The sequence below is a fragment of the Chrysoperla carnea genome, chromosome 2 (genome assembly GCF_905475395.1).
Source record: "Chrysoperla carnea chromosome 2, inChrCarn1.1, whole genome shotgun sequence".
NCBI classification, from domain to species: domain Eukaryota; kingdom Metazoa; phylum Arthropoda; class Insecta; order Neuroptera; family Chrysopidae; genus Chrysoperla; species Chrysoperla carnea.
Window position 1 is genome coordinate 72,249,466 of NC_058338.1, and position 23,769 is coordinate 72,273,234.

The 23,769-nt window shown below is 30.1% G+C and overlaps 1 protein-coding gene across 1 annotated transcript in view; it reads right to left on the reverse strand.

Annotated features, from left to right (window-relative positions):
• Positions 1–7,967: 7,967 nt before the first annotated feature.
• LOC123292362 (leucine-rich repeat-containing protein 24-like) overlaps positions 7,968–23,769 on the reverse strand; it is a 79,176-nt gene continuing 63,374 nt past the window's right edge. The window contains exons 2-3 of the mRNA XM_044872991.1: positions 8,525–10,141; positions 7,968–8,437 (exon numbers count right to left, since the gene is read on the reverse strand). Of these exons, the coding sequence (XP_044728926.1) occupies positions 7,968–8,437; positions 8,525–10,073 (2,019 nt within the window). The 5' untranslated portion in view covers positions 10,074–10,141. The remainder of the gene's footprint in view (positions 8,438–8,524; positions 10,142–23,769) is intronic.

Consider the following 23,769-nt stretch of genomic DNA (forward strand, 5'->3'; position numbering starts at 1 on the left):
GATAAATTTTTAAACGGTAATTATATTATTATATATTTTGTAATGAGTGCCATGAATTGTCAAATGTACTCGAAAGTGTGTTAAATGACAAAGTGTATTGTCACACCACTCGAGTACCTTATGTACTAATTCTGTATTAATTGATAAATGGTAAGTAATCGGGTGGTCTAAATTGGAACTACTGAAAAAGCGGTCCACTTCCTGTTTAATAGTACGAATTATTATCGCCAGGCGGCGAGTTGAAGCTCCCAGTTATCAATAAAGAATAACCCTATAAATATTACCTATCGCTAGCCCAAAATAAGTCTTGACTCTGATCTAGACTCTCACATTAATAGTTAGAATCTATCATAATTCTTACTACCGTTTTCGTCCAAGTATAACGATATATATTTTTTGTTCTTAAATCTGGGCCATTACCATTTGTACTAATACAAAACTGAGAGTTATGAATAATATAAAAACGAGTTAGTTATTTAATTTTAATTAAAAATTGTTTCGAAAAATGACCGGAAATTTTCTAAATATAGCTTAATAATCTGTCTTGCACTTGTAAAAATCTTTTATCGATACTATAAACGACATCAAGATCCAATTTGCGTCGCAAATAAGCAAGCGTTAAATCATTATTTATTTAAGTAAACGTAATTGAGAAATATCGAAGTAAGCTAGAAAAGTTTTTCGGAATGATTTCAACAATTGAATCAGCGACCAGAGTTCCGACAATTTTCCCGACTATAAGAACTGGTATATCAGGTTATTCAAATTACTGCTGTCTTTTATTTATTAGAAATCTAAACTTTATTTTCTGCAAATTGTTAACTATTGAGTTTGACACAAAAATGTGTAGGATGTTCAAAAACAACGTATTTCTTAAGAAATACGTTCAGAAATTTTGTGTTTATTGATGAGGGCAAGCTGTATGAAAATATTATTTAATAATAAGTAAGTAACAGCAGACTTCCTTTTCCATTTTTTTTATATTATTAGTTTTTATCATTTTTATTGTAGGTATCATGTTTTGTGTTTTTATAATAAAATGAGAAATAAAAACTATTGAAACATGCAACAGCATAATAATAATCGACATCATATTTAATATTTTATTTTATGTATATGAAAAATATTACTATTATTAAATTTTTTTAAGCTTTGTTTTACTTCATATACAATTTATTTTTTATTTTCTTAATAAGAACCTGGTGTTCGAATAGTTTTTATCAAGCGTGTTCTTCAATAATTGTTATATACACTGATTTTTGATGCCTTTCTTTAATAACTCGTTCTCTAATGGCATTAAATGTTGTCAAATTTTTGTGAAATTGACCTTCCCCAATTAGTAATGTTTAAGTATTATAATAAATAATATTAACATAATTTTGTTATTTTGATCCTCTTTGTTTTGCTGCGTCAAATTTTCTCCAACTTTCCTGCAAAGCGAACTACACTGCTTCGAGATATCTCCTATAAATAATAATAAATGCTGTAGTGTTTTAATCCTTTCAGTTTTGATAAAATAAAATACCACTAGGTGTATTATTTCACACAAAATCAATTTACAATATTGATTTCCAAATATATTCGCAACCCATATATTTAACATTACATTAATTTAACATCAAAGTGCCAAACGGATGAACCGATTTTAATTTTTTTGGTTTCGTTTAAAAGGTAATTTTACGGGGAGTGTTCAAGTGCGAGTTTAAGGTTCCGTACCCGAAAAAATTGGCAACGATTTTCAAAATGATTTAAGGAAAAAAGTAATTTCATGGACAGAGTGTTCTTATATATGTTTCAAGTGCGAGTGTAAGGTTTCGTACCCTAAAAATTTGTCAGGTGTTTTATAAATTTTGTAAATTTCACAATTCAAAATTTGTAGGTACTTCACTGTTATTGCATCCGCTCACAATGGTTGATAAGCCTGTTCTTTTTTTGTAATTCGCACGGCACACTTAGATGCCGGAATGAATGCTGTTGTTTTCTAGAAAAGATACTTTCACAGCCACCCAAGTTTGGACCAGTTTAATTGGTTTTCCAACAAGTTCAGTCAACAAGGTTGTTACCTATTATAAAATAAGTTAAATTTATTTTCTGATTTCACTGGCATGTTTAATAAATAAAATGTATAATAACTAGCAATTAAGATTTATTATTAAAATTTCATATAAGCACCAGAATTTTATTTTACATTTTTAAACTTTACTATCATATTTTCTGTAGACAGAATAGAATTATAATATCACGTAATATGTAAAAAAGTTTATTGTAGACAGCATAAACATTCTGAACTCATTAAAAGTCATCTAATATCGTTGTCACAAAAACAATTATTATTCATGGTACATAATTTTTAAAATTTTTAAACAACGAGCATACTTTAAAAACTGCTATTTTTGTTAATACGAATTTTATTTAAACAAAATTTTAAATAGTATCTAGGGATTCTAGAGGGTAAAAGAAAACCAAAAAAGTATTAAAAAATGGCACTACTGATGAAAAAAGGTGTAGAAACACTTTTTGTAGAAAATTGGCTGATAAATAATTTTTGTCTGAACTATTTTTGCTGTTAAACTCATCGTTTTGTTGAAAAACACGAAAAACCTATTTTTCCTAACTTCCCCCCTCAATAAAATTTTCTGCACACGGGGGATTGATAGGAACTTTTCACAATTCATTTATAATAGTATTCTGAACATTCATACCAATTTTTAGCTCTATGGGAATTTTTGTAACCTTCAAAGTGTAATTTGACTGGATAATACTGACACTTAAACTTTATTTATAGAAAAGTGTTGTTTTTAAACTTTTTCAGACAATTTTTTAAATTTTTCTTTCCGTAAGAACCATTGAAGTACGAGCTCAAGGAATATTATAAAAAAAGAATTAACGAAATCGGTTCAGCTGCTATCGAGATTTGCGCTTAGAAAGACATTCAGCGATTCATTTTTGTATTATAGATTACACTTTAGCCCTGAAAGTATCATACTGGCAAATTTTCTCAGACCAGGGATTAGAACCTATACTTCAACCTTGAATACGACTTATATTGTTAATTCTGTATTTTTAAGATTCCAATATTTTACGCGCGGATATGTATCCCATTTCCAAGGTCAACATAACCATTAGAGGTCAGCTGAAAGGTTAAATGATTAATGCCCTTTTAGTTAATTTTTAATAATGTGACAGAAAAAGTATAATTAAAAAGAAAAAAGAATTAAAATTTTGAAATTAAAGAGAATCTTTTAAGGGTATAAGAAAGAAATATTATGAAAGGATTTTGATGATAAAACAGAATTAATATAAAACAGAATTCTAGCAAATAGTTTTACATATTACTTATTAAAATATGAACAAAGTATTATGAGAAACGGACAACTATGACGATATTGAATATTATAACAAACATGTAAATGTATGCTATTTTATTATTTAAATATAGAATAATAGAAGGATTTGAAATACAAAACTATTGACTTTTAAATAATTCAGTAGGTAACTGTTATAAGAAAAAAGATCGTAAGCCCATTACGAAGCAAAATATTTTTTTTTTTTGGCTTCTATCTTCTTGAGGAGTGTTTGGTAATAAACAAAAAGGAGTTTTAATTGTAGCTCGAGTGTGGAATTTATAAAAATTGAGTTTCTCAATAATGTTTATCCTTTCTTCTCTGCCGTATATGTGAAAAAAATACTATTCATGGTTAAAAAAATTGGCTGTACATAGTAGTTGAGGTACTGAAGTCGTGTGAGTGCAACCCCTGTAGTCCACACGACTAACTTCCCAGAGAGGGAAAAAAACATTAAAAAAAGGTCTTGTTAGCCTTCATAGATTATTCTTCGAACATGTACTGCTGAAACGATCTATGCTGGAACGATCATTACCTCCATAGATAAATGATGTGTTTTATCCACTTTTCAAATTCTGTTTATTCAGTTTTTTCCAGTTTTTTTTATTTCCATTAAAAAACGGCTCCACTATTTCTGTTGAAATTTCTTTCAGTTCTTAAATACGCGAATAAGCATCGAATTTACTTACTTTATAATCGTAGGCGTCGAATAAGTCCAGTCACGTGTTAATGTCACAACTAGTTCAGCGGCAAACTGCCAGCAATTTTTTGAGCTTATTATGTTGTTTATGATTTTCTTGTATTACATACGGGATTCAAAAAAAAAAAAAATAAATAAAGCCCGAGGAAAACGTAAATATATTTGATTTCCACAAATTTGTCAACCAAGGCTCGATATATACTCTTACTAATTAACTTTTCTTTAATACCAAACTTACCTTTATCCATTCTCGAATACAAAAAAAAAAAAAAAAAAATCGAAAGGCAAAATCGAAAAACTATGTTTCCATAATTCATCAACCGATTTACGATTAAAATCACATTTTTCTCTTCTACTAAACTTATCTTTAGTAATCATTCAATTGAAAAACAAAGAGAGTCATAGAATCATCCGGTTCATTATGAGCTCACGGTCTGTAGCAAGCTCTAGCTATTATGTACCTGTAACAATCAGCTGGCATTGAATGAAAATGAAATTATTTATAAGCTTTATTCATTTTAGTTTTATTCAGTTAACTGCAATTATAAATTTTCCATCAGATTATTGCATAAATTATATCCTCTCATAAGAAATAAATTTCAAAAGTCACCTTTTTATGATGACGTAGACGCTAAGCCCTTACGAAACTAGGACGTCGTAAGATTTTTGAGTCTCTTGATTGTTTACAGATCTTTAGAAATATCAAGTAGGTTTTCAAGTTTGTATATTCGTGACGTTTCCGCTTTGAAGTACACAAAATTTCGAAAAAATCCGATAATGTTAACGATTATAGATTCCAAGTTTTAAAAGAATATAAGGACGCCATATAATATAGAAATATTTCATTTTCGCGTTCAATTCTCAAAAAGTTCTTGGAAACGTCCAAAAGGAACTTTAAGCATTTCTTTTACTTCCAGGCATTTCAAGATGTTCAATTGAATGTACCTATTCATATAATTAAACTTTAGAAATGAAACTATTAATGAATTTAAAAAAAATCAATTTTTAAATTAAAAATATCATTTGATTTTTGTTTTTTACAATCATAGCTTATTCTAATACATTGAAGAATTTGATTTAAAAGAAATAATTATTCTCGCCTGGCATATTTTATAACCAAAACCAAAATCTCAAACACAATTCATTTTCTATATATATATCTATATTCAATGTACATATTACTGTTTTCCCCTGCACTTTCATTAATCATTTTTATATAAAATGGTCATTTATGAAAGTTGACAAATACCTACTAAAAAAATATTATATAAAAAATAGTTGTTGTTGAATAATGTCAAAAAAATTACATTTAAAAACCAAATAAACATGGGAACACTGACACAAATTTTCGAATCAATTGTTACAAGCATATCGACTCTTAAAAAGTCTAATCACAGTTATGGCACGGAAAATATTGACAATTGCACCGATCGTCAGATCTGTGACTTTATTTTCTTTATTAGATAAATTTTGTTATTAACCTATTTTGAACAGTAACTAATATAAAATTTAAGTCATCATGACATTCTTTTTCAATAGCCAACATTCTACCGCAAATGCTTTATTTTCCAGTGGTATGGCGACTATTTAGAATCGCGTCGAAAAAGTACGGCAAGATGATCTGGATATGCCAGTAAAAAATTAAATATAACCTTTTATAACATGTTCAATTAATTGTCGATTACGTGTCATCGATCGGTGTTGTGCTCACCATTCTCCTTTCAATAATTACGTTATTTGATCCTTTAAGAGGGGCATCATACTTGTAATAACAAATGATCATAATTTTGTCCCAGTATCTCCAAGTCTAATCCCAAAATAAAATAAAAAAATGAATTAAACCATATTCCATTCATTAATGTGTTTATTTTACAATGTCGTATAAACATTCCGGCAATGATTTATGCTTGCAAAAGTAAAAATAATGTTTTGTTTGTTTTTTGAAAATGTTAACTGCAATTATCATGTTTGAAATACAATGTTTTATTTACCAACTTTTGTAAAATTGGATGATGGCTTGATTTGAATAAGTTTTATATAAGACTGATAAACTTGTTCGCATAAAGATCGTCCACAAAATCGTAACAATTTTTGACCGATTATTTTTGTTTTTGTACTAGATTTTCTATACAGTAAACATGAGACCCTTGATTACTAATAATATTTCAATTCTCTTCCTTCTTAATTGATTCAATAAATCACAAATAATATATATTGAAATAGTTTATTAACGTGGCAACGTCACTTTCTTATAGAAAATATGTAGTGTTTGTAGGTGGTAAAACAAAAAGCACTTCTTTTTCCCATGGTCCTAAGGACTATCGTATTAGTAGTAAATTAGATGTAAAGCTTCTACAAAGTTTCAGTTTAGAATATAATTTTTAACTGAAACCACATTTTTCATTCACTAAATCTTGTTTTTAATTATCAGAAGGATGCAAATTGTGAATATTACACATTTTATTTAGAAACTCATTAATACATGCGATTGAGGCCGATTTTTTTGCGTACAAGTTACAATTTATAGTTTAAGAGACCTAAAGAAGTGACTTTGTTTCTTCTTTTATATTATTATAATTATATACTTAGGGTTTCACCTTGGAATCAAACGGAATAAGCTGAATTTTTGTACAATCCTTTATTTTGGTAGTACAAATGTTGTCTCAAAAGTCACATATGATAACGTGTGCGCGTCCTTAGTTATTCAAGGGGAAAGGTCGCGAAAATCAGTTTTTTGAGAATAACTCGTTTCCGTTGCCTTCAATCGTATTTAAATTTATTATACAAGTTGTAGAAAATAAAATTCTCTACAAATTTTGCCTGAAACCTTTTTATATGCGATGAACCGTTTTTGGAGTAGATGACGGGAAAAATTGTCAAAAAACTGATTTTCACGACCTTTCCCCTTGAATATCTAAGGACGCGCACACGTTATCATATGTGACTTTTATTCCGCTAGATTCCGAGGTTGCCCACTATTTTTGACTAAGATGATCGGGTTAGAGTATATTTTTTTATATTTGTTTTCGCACAACCGTGCTCATACATCCTGAATTTTTTGTTTTTAATAATTTACTAAGGTTTTAACTTTAATTTAAATAGTTTTTTTTTTAATTTCCATCAACTAATTTTGGTGAATTCTATGAAAACATATCATCCGTCTACCGTTTTCCCATAAGACAAATGTTAAATATGCCTACTTTTGAAGTCATTTAAAATTAATTTAGGCTTAGTCCAACTTCATACAACAAAAATTAAGCCTTTTATCATAAATTGTCCTGGCGCTCGTACATTTAAAAAAAAAACAACAATTTATTAATTTACAAATTAAACATTTGACCATCGGGACAAAATGATTGATGTATGACTTCGTTCATTATTTTCCATTGTTCAAGTAAGATATCATACACTTATTTGTGAGCTTTAAGCTTTATTATTCAGTTATAAGTGAATAAAACATTATATTAACAAAAACAATATCCCATTTATATTTAGAAAACTAACACAATAATAAAATATTGCACGTCTATGAAACGCTTTAGATACAGATCGTGTTTTAAACTTCATCATTTATGGCACACTGAAAACTTGATACTATTTTTGTAAATTATCTTAAATTATTATGGTTTTTTCCTGTACAACATAATTTCTGTAAATGTTATATATTATTTCAACAAAATAATTGGGAAGAAAATTTAAATTCAGATTTAGAAGATTAAATTAAGATTTCTTTAGCCAAACAAAAGATAATGTTGATTTTACACGACCCTTATTAATAAACTTCCAGCTCAAAACTATTTTTCTTTTTTTGAAAAATGATAAAAAATAATAATTCTTTACATTGAAATTTATCTCCGAATTAAAACAATATGTACATATTTCGAAGAATGGTAAAATATAATTTCTATATTGTTCTTTTAACATTACAATGAAACATACTCATTGGTCGTGATTGGTGAACAAATTGGTGGAGGTGGGGGCGGTGGTATATCCTCTGGGATGGCATTTGGATCAACATCTGGTAAGGAAAGAGTTGAGCAACTACCACCTGCTGTCACCCGTGGACCCATGTTGTCATATTGAACTGCACCGGCACCATGTATGACTGATGTCACACCCGAGCCCATTACCACTGTTGGTCGTAGTTGGCGTCTTGGCAACGTTGCATAGTTCTCTGGCACAGCTGATAGACAGTAAGGGATGTCGGGACCAGCAGCAACGCTTATCGCCTTTGATGATGACTTACTGGACCGATGTGGAATGTCTAATAAGTCCGGATACCGTTGTATGTCAATATTAGGATCTTGACTAACGGACACTGAAATTAATATATTACCAAAAGCTCCAACAGGTAGAATACTTGTTGAAAACTCCGGTGGCGGTGGGTATACGCCTAATTGTGTGGGATAGGAGACAGCACCAGAATTCACTGATGAAGACCCTGGCCCATTGGACTCTCGACCACTCTGCATGCCTGAACATAGTGAAACACCATCTGCACCATGACTTTCGATTGTGATATGAACTGGAGGTTGCTGAGATTGTTGAGATAGTTGGTCACACATTTCAATTGGTGAAAGTTGCGGCGGTTGTTGTTGGAGCCGATTGCAGGCGATATCTGATGATGATGGTTGCATGTCCATCATTAATGAACCACCAAGCATTTCACAACTATCTGCAGCTGATTGACGTTCAGTTGTTGTGATACTCAAATCTAATAATTTCTTTTCTTGGTCGGTGAAACTTACACTTCCCTTAAGGCGTGCTTTTCTTCTATGTCGCTTTCGACGACGTTGTTTACGACTACACACGCAACATACACATACTGAAGTGATTAACAAAATAACGAGTATACAGGAGCCGAGACTAACAAGCCATACCCACATATAGCTACTTTCTTCATGGCTTAATGTTGATACAACCACTGCTGCGGGTAATACTAATGTAATGTTACGAGAAACTGTACCCTCTACATTTTGTGCGACACAAGAATAATCACCTGCATCTAAATCACTGACATTAAATATACTAATATTAATCCATTTATCTAGTAGGCCTTCTTCGACCTCTATTAAGAGCACTTGATCGGGGTGCGTTGCATTTACGCTACCGATTTCATGGCCATTATATAGCCAAGTGACTTTTGGTTCCGGGTCACCGCGAACATGGCACCCAATAGTCACATTTCCACCAAGTTCCATTTGCACTAATTTGTCTGTAACTGAAACTTGTGGTGCACATGCAAACCTCTCTGGAGGTATTTTTTGCCATGAGAGGCCAGCTAGTTGACGTGGACCGTGACATGGTATTGGTACACGATGTAAATTACTTGCTAGAAACCAATTACGAAATCCCCGTAATCTACAATCACAATACCAAGGATTTCCGTCAAGAACTAATGTTTTTAATTGAGTTATTGGAGCAAACACAGTTTCTGATAATTGAGATAATTTATTATCTTTTAAATTTAACGATTCTAAACCGAAAACATGTTTGAAAGCACTATCATGTATTATAGTTAGTTGGCAATTTATAAGCTCGATAGTCCTTAAATGTGGAAGTGGAGCAAATTGTTCCGCACGTAGTTCACGCAAAGGATTTCCACTTAAATACAATACTTTTAAACGTAAATTACCCACAAACGTATCTGGATGTAAACTAGTTATCAGATTATCCGATATATCGACTTCAACCAATATTATTAAGTCTCTAAACGCATCTTTATGCACTTCACGCACACGCGCACTTTTAATAAACACTCGTTGCAGATTTATTAGTCCTACCGAACGAAACGCATCTTCTGTTAAATATGGTATTGCATTTCCTGTTAAGTCAAGCACTTGCATATCGGAGTTTAATGATGCTGGAATTGAGGTGAATCCTGCATCGCGACATAATGCAGTCTTTTTGCCTGATGACCATTTGCATCGGCATGCTGAAGGACATTCGTCGGTCCAATCCGGCGAGCATTGAACAAGCAATGCTATGGACAGCAACAGAACACTCACCTTGGGGACACTGACGCCCATACCGCTTGAACAAACCACACACCATGTTGTGTGTCCACACCATCAAAAGTAAACATTAGGTGTCACACCTGAAACAAAAAAAAAAAAAATTCTATTAAATTAATTAGAGTGAACTTATTACAAAGGATGTTCATAAATGTATTAACTCATTATGTATATAATTATTATTTCCTTGGTTGATAAACTAAAGATTTAATACAGTAGCCTTGTCGTTTGAAAGTACGGAGTACTCTGCATCAAATCCGGTCGTTCCGATTTTTTGCAGACTTGTTTATGATGTTGGTCTAATAAATAATAGAAGTTCGTCCAAGCTAATTCTGCTAAAAAATAATGAAATTTGAGAAAACATTGGATCTTATATTTTGGGGTATTCTAAGTATTTTTTGTCTCATGACATTTTTAAGTATAACATACAACAACTTTGAGGCCAAATATTTGATCGAAATCACACAATAGTCGTTTATTTCAATAATATCAAATTTTCTACAAAACTGCCATGAGACAAAAAATGCTCAGACTACCCCCAGATATGCGAATCCAATGACTATTTTCTCAAATTTCTTTTTTAACAGAATTAGCTTGGGCGAACTTCTAGGTGGGCGGGACCATGCACACTTTCTAATCAATATGACTTTTTTCTGCACACGCGTACGAACCTTTTGAGCCGAGTCCCATAAAAAGTTATACTATTTCATAGAATTGCAAGCTTATAACCTTTTTGCAGCTTTATTTCTTACAGTATTCGGTTATTTTAATCAATTAAATTATTTCTGTTTAAATAGCTTCGTGAGAACGCCCAGTTATTGAATATACAAATTAGAATTATTTAAAAATCAACAAGTCAATTTTTTTTAAACACCCTTTGTTTAGAAAAAAGCATTTTAATTAGTTAATTGAAATTAAAAATTAATTACAATTGAGATAAAATGGTCGGTATACACTAAAGTGAACATTATATATATAATCAACTGGTAAGTTTTTTCATACAAAAAAATCATGGTTCTTTTCCGTTTTTCTCCATTTTTTTTCGTGCTTATGAAAGGAGAAAATGAGAAAAAGCTTTTAAACCGTAAAGCATGACATTTTTTATTTTTATTAAAAACAAAATGTAAGGTTTTTTTTTCATTCCCAATACAATAAATGGGGAAACAATGCGCCCAATCATTGCTAATATTATATTATACTTTTTCACTAACACATACCCGAGAATCGGGTCCAATAATAGCCTACTAACAATATACGTGTAAAATACAAGTACAGCGTGCCCATGGCCAGTTGACTTAAACCAATATGATAAAGAATTTTCCATTTTTTATATTTTAATAGAATTTCCACTTTTTAACCCGCTTTTAATAGCTTCATACGTATGTTAGTATGTTTGTATGTTTGGATGTTAGTATGTAAGCGAATTTATGAATATGATTTTGACCCCATCAAGACGTCCCATTAACTCGAAAGCTGCCATACTTATCAAGGATCGATGACAATACAATATTTTAATAAGTTTATTTGATTATCCTGATGAGGATATTCAGGATTCACGATTTCCATATCATTTTATTGTAAAAAAGCATGGGGTCTAAATTTCAATTATTGTAAATATTTTATAGACAGATATTGATAACAGAAAAGTCATTTTAAAATATCTTAAAAAGCACCTAACGCTTTTTTACGATTCAAAAACTTTTTTGAATTAAAAAAAAATATTTTTTACCTTTTATTTACAAAAAGTGTTTTGTTTTTTTAACTAATATTTATTTTTATATTTTGATTTTTAATTTTTACGATTAATTTTATCTTTATCTTTAACATTTACGTGTAAAACTAAATTTGGCATTAATTTGTATGCTTTGTATCTTGGAGGAATCTAGTATGTATTTCAGTATTGGCTGAAATTAGAGGAAATCTAACAACACAGAAAACATATCGAAAATTTTTTCGTATCCTTAACTTTAGTTTTAATCCCATTTGCTTAGATTTTGAAAAATCGGTTTTTTTTTCTTGCAAATCTCATGCTAATCGTATTCTCATGCTGTTTTATACACGGATCCAACAGTTAACATGAAAGATCCGACTCAATCAAGGATCCTAAGAAAGATTAACCCAAGAATCGGTAGGAAATTTTATGTTTAACAACTTTTATCAGGAAAATTTCTGTTTTAATTTATTGAAAAGTATAAAATGCACATTAAAAAAAATTTTTTTTAGCCACCAAAAGCACGATAAACTGTACTTCAATATAGATTTTTCAGAAAAAATGAAAATAAAGAAAAATTTAATTATCTTTCCACTTAAAACATCTTGTACAATACAGAGGGAATAAAAAATACCTCCAAGGTCTATTGATTTTCATGAACAAGATTGTATCAGGAATATCGGGAATGTGTATAAAAATAAAATATATATGTAATAAAGAAAATATTTTAGATATATATTTTTTTCTATGTTACTTGTTTTCTATGATTGTGCATACAGTAGTATTGTATGAAGAGGTATCTAGAATTTAGACCATATAGAAAACAAAGCTGTCTACTAGTGTTTTATAAAATAGTTGAATTGGAACGTGATTTGAGTGCTGATAGACAGTCATTTGGTTTGGATCGACATGTTTTCAAGCGCAACAAACGTATCAAACAAGCTGTGGTTGGATATGGTCCTATGCAAGAAAATTCAATAGCTTTCTGATTAAGTTAATATTCGTTGATAAATTATAATAAGATTTATTTCGACCATAGGGGATGTGACTAAAAATTTTTTAGCACTTCAGATGAAGAATTCTCGCTTCACGAATATAGTTTAGTTTTTAAAAATCTTTAGTAATATGCAAGATAGGAACGATTAAAATTTCTAATTGAACAAAGAGGAAGATACCCACTAGTGACGTCAAACGTGGGTATCGCCATAGAGATTTGTTTGGCTTAAAGAGGATGGGCAACCTTTGAATGCTATCTTTGATTAATTATAACTACTTCGTTTCATGAATAAATTTTAATTTCACTTTCAAATTTTATGTTGGTATCAAGCCCAGTTTTACATTTTTATGGGAAATATGGCCAATTTGACACCAGTATTTTCCCTTATTTTATATTGAAATTTTCTGACAAATACCAGGAATGGTGGGTAAGACAAGCAGCACTAGATAGGTTCGAAAAATCGCCAGCCAAAAAATCTTAGCTGCATTATAAATATAATGGAATCTATTTCTCATAGAATCCCATCATCTGCAGTATAAACGTCATATTGATCGAATAATTTCGCGGGTGTAAATATCGCTTATATGTGTTTTCGAGGTAAATATTATCACTTTCTATCATAAATTTTTTTTAGAAACTCAACGCTGTTGTTATATTTATTGAATCAATATTGTTTTGTATTTAAAAAAAAGGAGCAAAATACAAAATTCTTAGACAAATACTTTTATCATCAAATATTTCTTTTATTTTTCAAACCAAAGCCTGTCAATTCTATTTTTCAAAGTTGATGGAATATTTAAAAAGAAATTTATGTCAGTCAGTCTAATAATTTATAAAATACTAAAACCATTTTATGGTGTCTACATGTAGTGTATACATAAATAATGTTTGTAGACGACTTATATATAAACTTAATTAGATTTAGCTCATAGTTTTGCTAAGTGACAGTTGTTACTTACCATTCTTTTTGAATACTAAACAGAGATTTTAATCAAATTGAATATTATTGAATTTGGTAGGCAGAAAAAAATTATTAGGAAATCGTCTTAAATGGTTTTTGTAATTTTATTAATCAGTTGCAATTTTCAAGGATCTCGTTTTCAAGTCAAATTTTCAAAATATCAAAAACCCCCGACGAATTTTTCGGATATGGGACCCTAAACTGGCAATAGAAACATATCTAAGACCACTTTCCATTAAATTGCCTTTTTCCTTAAAGCCTTCTCCAAAGGGAACCGTTTTTTAAAAACATCGCCTATTTTTTAGTAGGGTACTGAACCCTAAACTCGAACTTGAAACATAGCTAAAAACACTCCCCATTAAATTACCTTCCAAACGAAACAAAAAAATCAAATCAGTTCATCTGTTTAGTCGCTACGATGGCACAGACAGACAGATAGACAAACAGAGAGACACATACATATATAGTGGTCAAACTTATAAAACCCTTTTTTTGGTTCGGGAGTTAAAAATAATTAAATGTATGATATCTGGCAACGTCTTCGAGCATTTATTTTAAATCATCCGAATTTCGGGTATTTCTTTTATTATTAAAGTACGTCTGAGGTTGCTGAATTAATGCGAGATGAACGCCAGTAAAACAACCAAAAATTTCTATCAAGAAAATATAATAACATACTTTAATATTCATACTAAGTCGTAATGTAATCACAGCCGCACTTAACGTTTTTAAAACCGCTTTTAATTACTGTCCCTGTGAGGAGTGCACGAAAGGTCATTGTCCTTTACAAGAAACAAATTTTCTCCGAGTTTCTACGTGAATTTTTTCCATTTTTGAAGCTCCAAAACTAACCATTATGTCAATAACGATCCCACAAGTATACTTTCGATTTGCAAAATAATTCTTAAATACTTCTAAAACGAATTGGATGTTATTTTAGAAAATAAGATCCTTTCTATCGGTGTCAAATGCTAGATTCTGGAATAGAATCCATTCAACAAACATGGCAGACAGAGAAAACTGATATATTTTTCAGTAGGTACCTACCGAAGAAGAAACGTGTAAATAGGGCCTTTCATTTCCAAATGATTCTTTTTTGTTTCGGACTGTTTTCAATCAAGTAAAGGCATATCTTATATATTCTATCCTTGTCAAAGATAAAATATATATAATATATTTAACTTTCTTAGGTTAAATAGTTTTTTGACATCTGTCCGAAACAAAAGCAAATCGATGAAAAGATCTATGGTACACATTTTTTATGTTTAGTCAAAAGACCACTGGTCTCAATATATATTTATCTCTATCTTTTAAATAAAATCAAAAAGCTAAAACCTAATAATTATTCTATAAAATAAACTTAGTAGTAACTGAATGTTTTAGATAATAATAAAACATAAATAAGATTAAAATGGCGTTTGTTATTTTAAAACAACATATCACAAACAATAATTTAATATTTTATGTTTGTACTATAGATAGATAATATTAAATGGTTACGTTCGTTCATATTCGTTATTGTACATTTTATAAAATATAAAATAAAATCAAGATGTAAATTTTATGGTTTATTTAATACTAAAATTATACAGGTTGTTTCTTCTGCTAAGTGGTATGTAATCTGAGCAATATTTGTTGTGATTTTCCCGTACGAGTACCTACTCAATAAATTATCGATCAGCATCCAGTTTGTAATTCATGGTAGGCAGTATCACGTTAAGGAATAAATTCACCGCAAACAACAAGTATAATGCTTAACAATGAAGAAATTGAACAAGTAGACCAGTTTCAATATTTAGGCGGCATCAATAACAAACAAAAAGCAAAAGGAACCCTCGCACAACTAAGAAACATCTGGACATGTAAGGACCTAAGACTCAAGAACAAACTGAGAATTTTTGAAACAAATGTAAAGTCAGTACGGTTGCCAAGCATGGAGAGAAACTAAAGACATCTCTAGCAAAATACAGACATTCATGAACAACTGCAAAAAATACTAAACATATTTTGGCCAAATTCGATATCCAATGTTAACTTGTGGAAGAAAACAAATCAAACATCCATAGCATACGTCCTCTAGCATAAGAAGCTTAGCTGGATCGGCCATACGCTAAGAAACCTCCTTAAGACATCAGCCACCAGGCACTCGATTGGAATCCACAAGGCAGGAGAAAACCGGGAAGACCTCGCATCACCTGGCGAAGAACCGTGGAAAAAGAGGCAGAACTGGAAGGCAAAACCTGAAGTGAAGTCAAGAGTCTGGTCAGCAATCGTATTTGCTGGAGATCCTTTGTTTCGGTCCTGTGCCTCCCTAAGGATTAAAGGAATTGAGTCAAGTCAAGTATGACACAGACCAATGTGCTACTAACGGTCACTATTTTACTTGGTAGCAATCTAATCGTTATAACGCAACCTCTAGTGTTTTACAGTTGCACTTTTTGTCCGGAAGCATCCATCTACCGGTTAAAATAAGAAACATGCGGATGCATTTCAACATCATAACCAAAATATTTCCCATGGTGAACGATTCGTACTTCATAAAATAAATCATTGGTATTTTCGGAATTTATTATCTTTCTAGCAAATTTCCAGAAGTGGCAAAGGAGTGGAGCTATTGGAAGGAAGGGAAAGGAAGGAAGTGGAGCTATTGCTTTTGTACTAATGATCAAATTTAGAATGTATGTATGTTTGAATGTATAGCTATATCTATACTTACGTTTATATGTATGTACCATCTCTAGCAGGCGCAATTTAAATCCGATTTGAATAAAATTTGGTATCAAGAAGGGTTTTGGTATTTAAAAGATTAAGTTTGTTAAAGAGAAAAATTGACAGATAAGCAAGAAGGGGAAGGGAAGTATAAAATTTTCAAAAGAAAACTTTTTTGTATTTTTTATGAGTTTGAAGCAAAAACGTACTCTTGTGATTTCTTCTCTAGACGTATGTAATAATCGATTTTAAGAAAAATGTGCTATTTATTCAATCTCTGAAGGAATTCGCTAAGCTAACGCAGCTCCTGCGTTACGAATTTTTAACATAATGTGAAGCTGACGAGTCAGTATTTAAATTTACATATATTTTTTGGTGTTTACTTGTTTAAAAATCTTTTTTAACTATCCACTTTCCCAATTCACGATCTTGGATTGCGTTAGCCTTTGTACTTCTACTGATAATAAAGCTAAATGGAAATGGATGGAGGAACTAAACATGATTTTCTAGAATGTTTTTACACTTTCAAGAAACTTCTTGAATTTCTAGTCAAAGATAATAATATCTGAAAGGCGTGAATATAATTTCAACACATGACAGGTGGTTTTTCTTCCCTCATTGCTAACAATTCATATAAAATAAATCTCAAAAAAACAAAAGAAAAGTAACCTAAAACCAACTAAAACTGAAAGGATTTGCTCAAGGAATGCTTGACTTTTAAGAGCAACTGAAATTACGACATTTGGTCAAATGAAGGTCATAGGTAGCTAGTTCAAAAATCATTATAATTTTTATTTCCAACAATCAAGATTTCGAAAAATGCTTTAATAAAAGTCACATAGCTTTTGAACCGATAGAAAAGTTTAGGTAATTTCTTGCCCAGATTATTATGTTTTGTTGATGCATGTTTAGGCTACCAATGATATGATAGATATAGGTTATGTGATAGGCCTCAGGCATTTATTTAACCAGAACAATATTTTGTTATCATATCATCAATGTTTCAAAAAATAGTAAATAAATTTTATTTGTAAAAGGTAGGAGATAGGTACTAACACACACCAATGCACATACACACACTCAATGACACTGATATACACATTTACTACTTTTATTAGTGGATTTTTATTTTTCAGGATACAGGATACTATCATGTTATCCTTTACTTGTATACCGTGTGTTCAATATTAAATCGAGACTAGTAATGCGCATTAGGTTACACGCGCCAAGCAAGCATAAAAACGTATATGAAACGTAAAGAAGTTATACTTCAAAAGGCTCTCTTTACCCAACTTAACATTCTTATGTATAAAACAAAGAGGGCATGTGTACTGTGTATGATGCGCGCTGTATCGTATGGTTACAACGTTACATGATGTACAGCTGCTGAGACTTACCGGCTGTGTTCAAATATACACATATACAAAAACAGGTCAAATGATATGATTACGCACGCATAACACACAGTACATTTCCTTTTTGTTTTATACATAAGAACGTCCATTAAACTCTACTTACTTCATACATTATAAATGGCTAACAAATTGATTGCCAAACTGTATATAAAATATTATTTATAATTATAAATGAAAAATGGCCCTAAATAATTATATATATAGATATATAGTTTTATATAATACTATAATTCTATGTAAAACTGCAGGTGGGTTGATAAAGACCAATTTCCGGCCAGCACACATTTGAAAATGAAAGGTTTTGATTTTCAATTATTATTGAATGCAATTGTAGTCTTAAAGATGTTTTTTTATATGATTTAATAAAATTATATACGTTTGTATTGAAAGGTAAATTTTGGAATACCAGGCTATGGTAAATTGCTATCTAGTGATAGTATTTCCACTTAGATTTTTATGGTAAATATTAATCTTTTCAAGATGTGTAATATACAAGTGAAATTTACAAAATTTAAAATACCCCCGACAAATGCGATTTATTCTTTGTAAACCGATTTTTGGAAACTTTGCTATAAAATGTTCTAAATCGAGACGGTTCGACCGTTTAGGGACTACGATATCACTGAGAAATACACAGACGCACAGATAAACACTTTAAACGTATAACTCTTGTTGACTTTGTTCTTTTCAATTATTGTTTGAAATTATCTAATTCGCCATGGGAACTGATTCTAGCGCTGTCTGGTGGTAGAAAATAGAAGCTGTATATGACAAGCCAAATTTCAACAGAAATAATAGTACGAACGTAAACATTTATTAAATAATTTTTTTTTTCATTCATTATCAAAATATAAATAAACAATTCAACCATATGCCATGCATAAATTTGACTTGTCATAGACAGATTCTATTTTCTACCGCTAGAGCGCGCTAGAATCAGTTCTCATGGCGATTCACTTTTTGAAATGAATTACCAAGTTTATTTGACCATTCATTTCCATAGTAATTATTTATTTGTCATGCCTTTTCCAAACTGAATTGATTTTGAAGATCATCGCCAATTTTTTAGTTTTTTCGGGTACGAAAACCTAAGCTCTCACTTAAAACATAGCTAAGACACACTCCGTTAAATTACCTTTCAAATAGAACCAAAAGAATTTAAATCGGTTAATCCGTTTATACGTTACGATGCCACAGACAGAAAAACACACAGACACACACACATAGCGGTCAAACTTATAACACCTCCTTTTTTTTATTTCGGGGATTAAAAAAACAGTTTTTTGATAGTATAAGAATCCCAATAAACAAAAAAAATTATTTGTGAAAAATTAATAAGCATACTATAAACATACACACTAAATACTTTGTAAAAACTTTATAAAATTACCATACTTGATTCACAATAACTAGAATATAATTATTATAAATATTATCTTGATAGAACATTTGTAGTGGTTAATCCCTAAAAATTTTACTAAACTTTAAATGATTCCACTTTGCGGTCTTTGAAATTTTCAATGTAAGCTTTCATTGCTAAAATTGATAAAACTATTTACTTATTGAATAATCCAATAGAACCGTAACCGCAATTATAAAAGGATATTAGAATGAGTATTTAAAATTTTGTATTCCGTTTTATTCTTGATTTCATTTTTGGTGTTTGTGTTTGTTTTAATTCGAGGGCCATACTTAACAAAGAATACTGCTGAAAAAAGACATACGTTTAAAAATATTAATAATTTTTAATAAATCTGCTTGGTCCCGCTGCACTAAATGAAGTAAAAAAGTAAATAAATCCGTCATTGATCATGAATAAATTTGGAATAGAAAATTTTTGCAGGATTCTGTTAAAAAAATTTATCATTTATACGTGGGTAATCCGGTAGGATATTGTTTAAACTATTTTTTTTTAAATTAATAATATTGACTGCTGAATCCTTTCGGAAAAAATTTTATCATAAAAATTCGTAAAATTTGAAACAACGCTATCTTTACGATTTTCATCCCTCAAAAAGTGTATTAAAAAATCAGATTTTTAATGTATATAAAATGTTCATTTGTAACGTAAAGCTTACCCAACAACATCCCGCAAAAATGTTTAGCCTACCTAATTGCATTTTAAGTGCTTGATTATTAATTGTTAGAGAGCGCGCTGTTCTATCCATGTTAGAAAGATGGAATTTTCACCAATCGATTTGAAAGATAGTCAAATTAACACAAAAGTTCGAAACAATTTATTTCATGGAATGGAAATCCCCGGGAAAATTGGAAAAAGGTTTTTTCATACTATTTCAATATACTGAGTCGATTTCAGGTATTTATAATTTGTTTTCGTGGATATATCTTAGGATGTCACAAAAAAAAAAGGTGTTAAAATATTCCAAACAAGATTTTTGAAAATTATGTCTTATGACTGCCAAATTAAAATCTTTTGGGCTGAACTTTACAGTAAAATTAAGGGGAGATTTATTATAATAAGAAATAAATATCCTACCCAACAACATATGTAGTAAGGACGTAAAACTCGAGTGGAGAGGGTAGCTGGAAAAAAGGCGTCTATCTAGGCGAGGTCATTGCGTACTTTATACTGCGCAATAGGCTGTCATTTGTATTCATTTTTTTGTCTTTCTCCATCGATTGAAAACATGTTTTAAATCACAAAGTACGCAACGACCAATGCAACGCAATACAAAGTACGCAACGACCAATGACTAGACCACAGATAGGAACCTTAAAGTCAGCCACGGCCATCCTACTCAATGAATTCTTTAATTTGTTTATATACATTTTAAAATTGAAGTATTGTTATTTCAAAGTAGAATAAATATTCATGATATTTAAATTTGGTTCAAATGAATTTTTCAAATAAACTATTATTTTAGTATTTAAAATCTTTTTAATTACTTAAAATTAATTTATAAAAGTACAAATTCAGTGAGAGAAATTCAAATTTCTAAAACGGAAATTCAAAATTTAAAACTGGCGTGACATCATAGTATGTTTCTTGTCCGACTTGTTGACATACTGTATAGTATTAATTACTGATATTTTGTATAGTATTTCCATGGATATATACTATAATGACTACACACGTGGGTATTTCACCTGTAGTAAAAAGTATCTACATAACATTAGTAAAAGCACACACAAGATCACATATTAAGAACTGCGTTTAAACATCTCAAAATTATTCTGTATTTTAAATATTTTTTTACCGTAAATTACAGCATTTTTAAATAGTATCTACATTTTTTACTATGTTATAACTGTGTAAACAATTAATTAAAAATATTAAAAAAGCCATGAATTTTGCCTATTATTTAAGAGTATAAATCTTTATTAGCAGAATTTATACGCTGGCGCATCATTTGAGTAAAATGGATCGCCTAGAATAGCAGAATTTCTGATACATCTGGTATAAGGAAACATTATATGCGTTCGTATAAGACATAAAATTAAGTGAAAGTCACGTCATTGGGATTTAATATTGATGAAGACAAACGTGAAACGCGTTATTGGTCAAAGAATTCCAACATTTTATTAGCAGTGTTGAATTTCAAGTAGTTTCAAATATATAATTCTGTTCTTCTACTTTCCTTTATCATCATCTATTCGAATTTTGTATTCATTTACACACTCATGTGTGTGTGTGTGTGTGTGGGTTACTCCCACACCCAGTGACTGCTTTTCATTTAACTCGTGACTTTTACATAATAACGTAGCTATGTGTTACTTATAAAACGAATTCGTAACGAATATGCTTTTAACAGATTGAAAATATGTTGTGTTTGTTTATAGAAATATTAATATTATATAACAAAATGGATTTTAAAATTTTAAAATACCGACAAAAGACAAACTTGGAATAAATTGTTAATCAAGTGTTACAAAAGTATGCTTTATAGCTGTCGAAAGGTTACAAAAGGCGTTAAAATTACTTCGTTTTGTTTAATAACTAATATTCAACTATAAATGTTTAATTTAATTAAAAATTCATTTCTCTTTCATAATTTTGCTATTCGTTGTATGCGTAATCATGGTAGGGACAATAAAATCGATGCAAGCGCTACCAGTGAAGTATTTGGGCAATAAAGGAGGCTGTCATCACTAATTTGCAATTTTTTACATGTTAATGTTATAAAAAATGCCAAATTAAAATTATTGAAAAACACTAATTAATTAAACTTAATGTATTAAAAATTGTGAAAAGAAGATATTAAATTGGGCAAATATTATTTTTCAAATGTAAATTTTCATAATTATTTATTTAAATTTGTAAGGCAATAATATTAAATTTTCAATGAAGTCTTAAATGCAATCCATACAATTATATATGCATCCATACAATTCTATTATTAAAGTAGTGTATCGTTAGCATGGAAACGCCAATATGATTTACACCAATGCTTGTAATTTTTTTGCACAAAAAGGTGAATTTGTCTTTTTTTATTTTCATGTATTTACAACTTTTGCAAAGCAAAAATAAAATTTCACGGCTTTTTCCTGCCGTAAGTTCAAGTGGAGTGAGACTTGGAATGACAGAGAATAATTCGTCAGTTTTAAAATTAGAATGTTTTTACCCGACTTTTAAGGAGTGGGAATGTTTTTGGCGCGTTTCTTGCATTTATATATGTATGTTTGTTCAAGTATCGTTATTTTCGTCTTAAAAACCGTATTATCCGTAAGTATCCTTAGATAGATAGGTGTCTGACAAAAAAAAGACAAAATGGTGGATTTTTGGAGCAAAAGAGTAATAAGTAAATAAAAAAAAATTAACCATACCTATCGAATAGGGTATCAAAATGAAGGAAATTAAAAATTATAAACACAGCGACTTTAACAGTCGAATCACAGTAAAATCTAGACCGGCTCAAATCTTTCCAATTATGCGCCAGACTGTTAAGTCGCTCTGTTAACTACTGAGCTTGTTTATTTTTTCAGATTTTATTTAATCGCGTATTTGCTTTTGTCAATTATTTATTTTGTTTTAGAGTTTTTGAAGATCTGATTATTTTATAAATGAATTTAGATTATAAATACAACATGGCTATGTTACATTTTTATAAATCATAGTAGAACGAAAAGTCTGGAAAATAAACGGAACATAATTTTCCAACACATGGTGTTTCTTTTGCTTCAAAAATGTAATATATCTGTTCACGTATGCTATTTATGTTTATCATTTCAATTATTTTTGCAAATATACGTTTGAAATAATATTTCTTTGAGTTTGTATATTTCATTCAAATAGTGATCCCTTACGCCAATTCCTTGAAGCATTTAAATAAAATTTTTCTCTTATATGAAATAACGTATCAATTGAGCTCGGTAGTTGGCTCAAAATATTTTTCGGAACTGTAAATTAATGCCACTCATTTCAATTTTCGAGATGCTTTTGATTCCTGCAAAAAACTATTTCTGCCTATTTAGGTATTTTTGTTTCAAACTTACATCGAAATTACGCAAATTTAACAATAAATAATGTTGCTTAAACGAAATTGGTAAATCATCAGGAAATTTGAAATAATATACACAATTTTTAACAAATCGTTCAAAGGTTTTCTTCTTTAACTGTAGAACCTGAAGTATTTTTGAGACTTATGTAAATTAAGGTTGAGTGAGTTACTCAAACAAATGAGTTGTTACTTTAACAGAATTAACTCGAATTAAAAAAAAAAAAGAAATAGATCTTTTCCCTACCCAATTAAACAAAATTACTGGGTTGAAGTAAACGCCTTTACTTGGCTGTTGATGATCTTGTAACAAGTAAACATTTCTTGAGTGAACAATGTATAGAAATTAACTATTTTCTTGTACCAAGAAAATGTTAACATCTTATCTTGTTCAGAACGTACATTCTTGCAACTAGTCCTCTTTTGTGACTGCGTAAAAGTACAAAATTGTCTTCGCTAAGG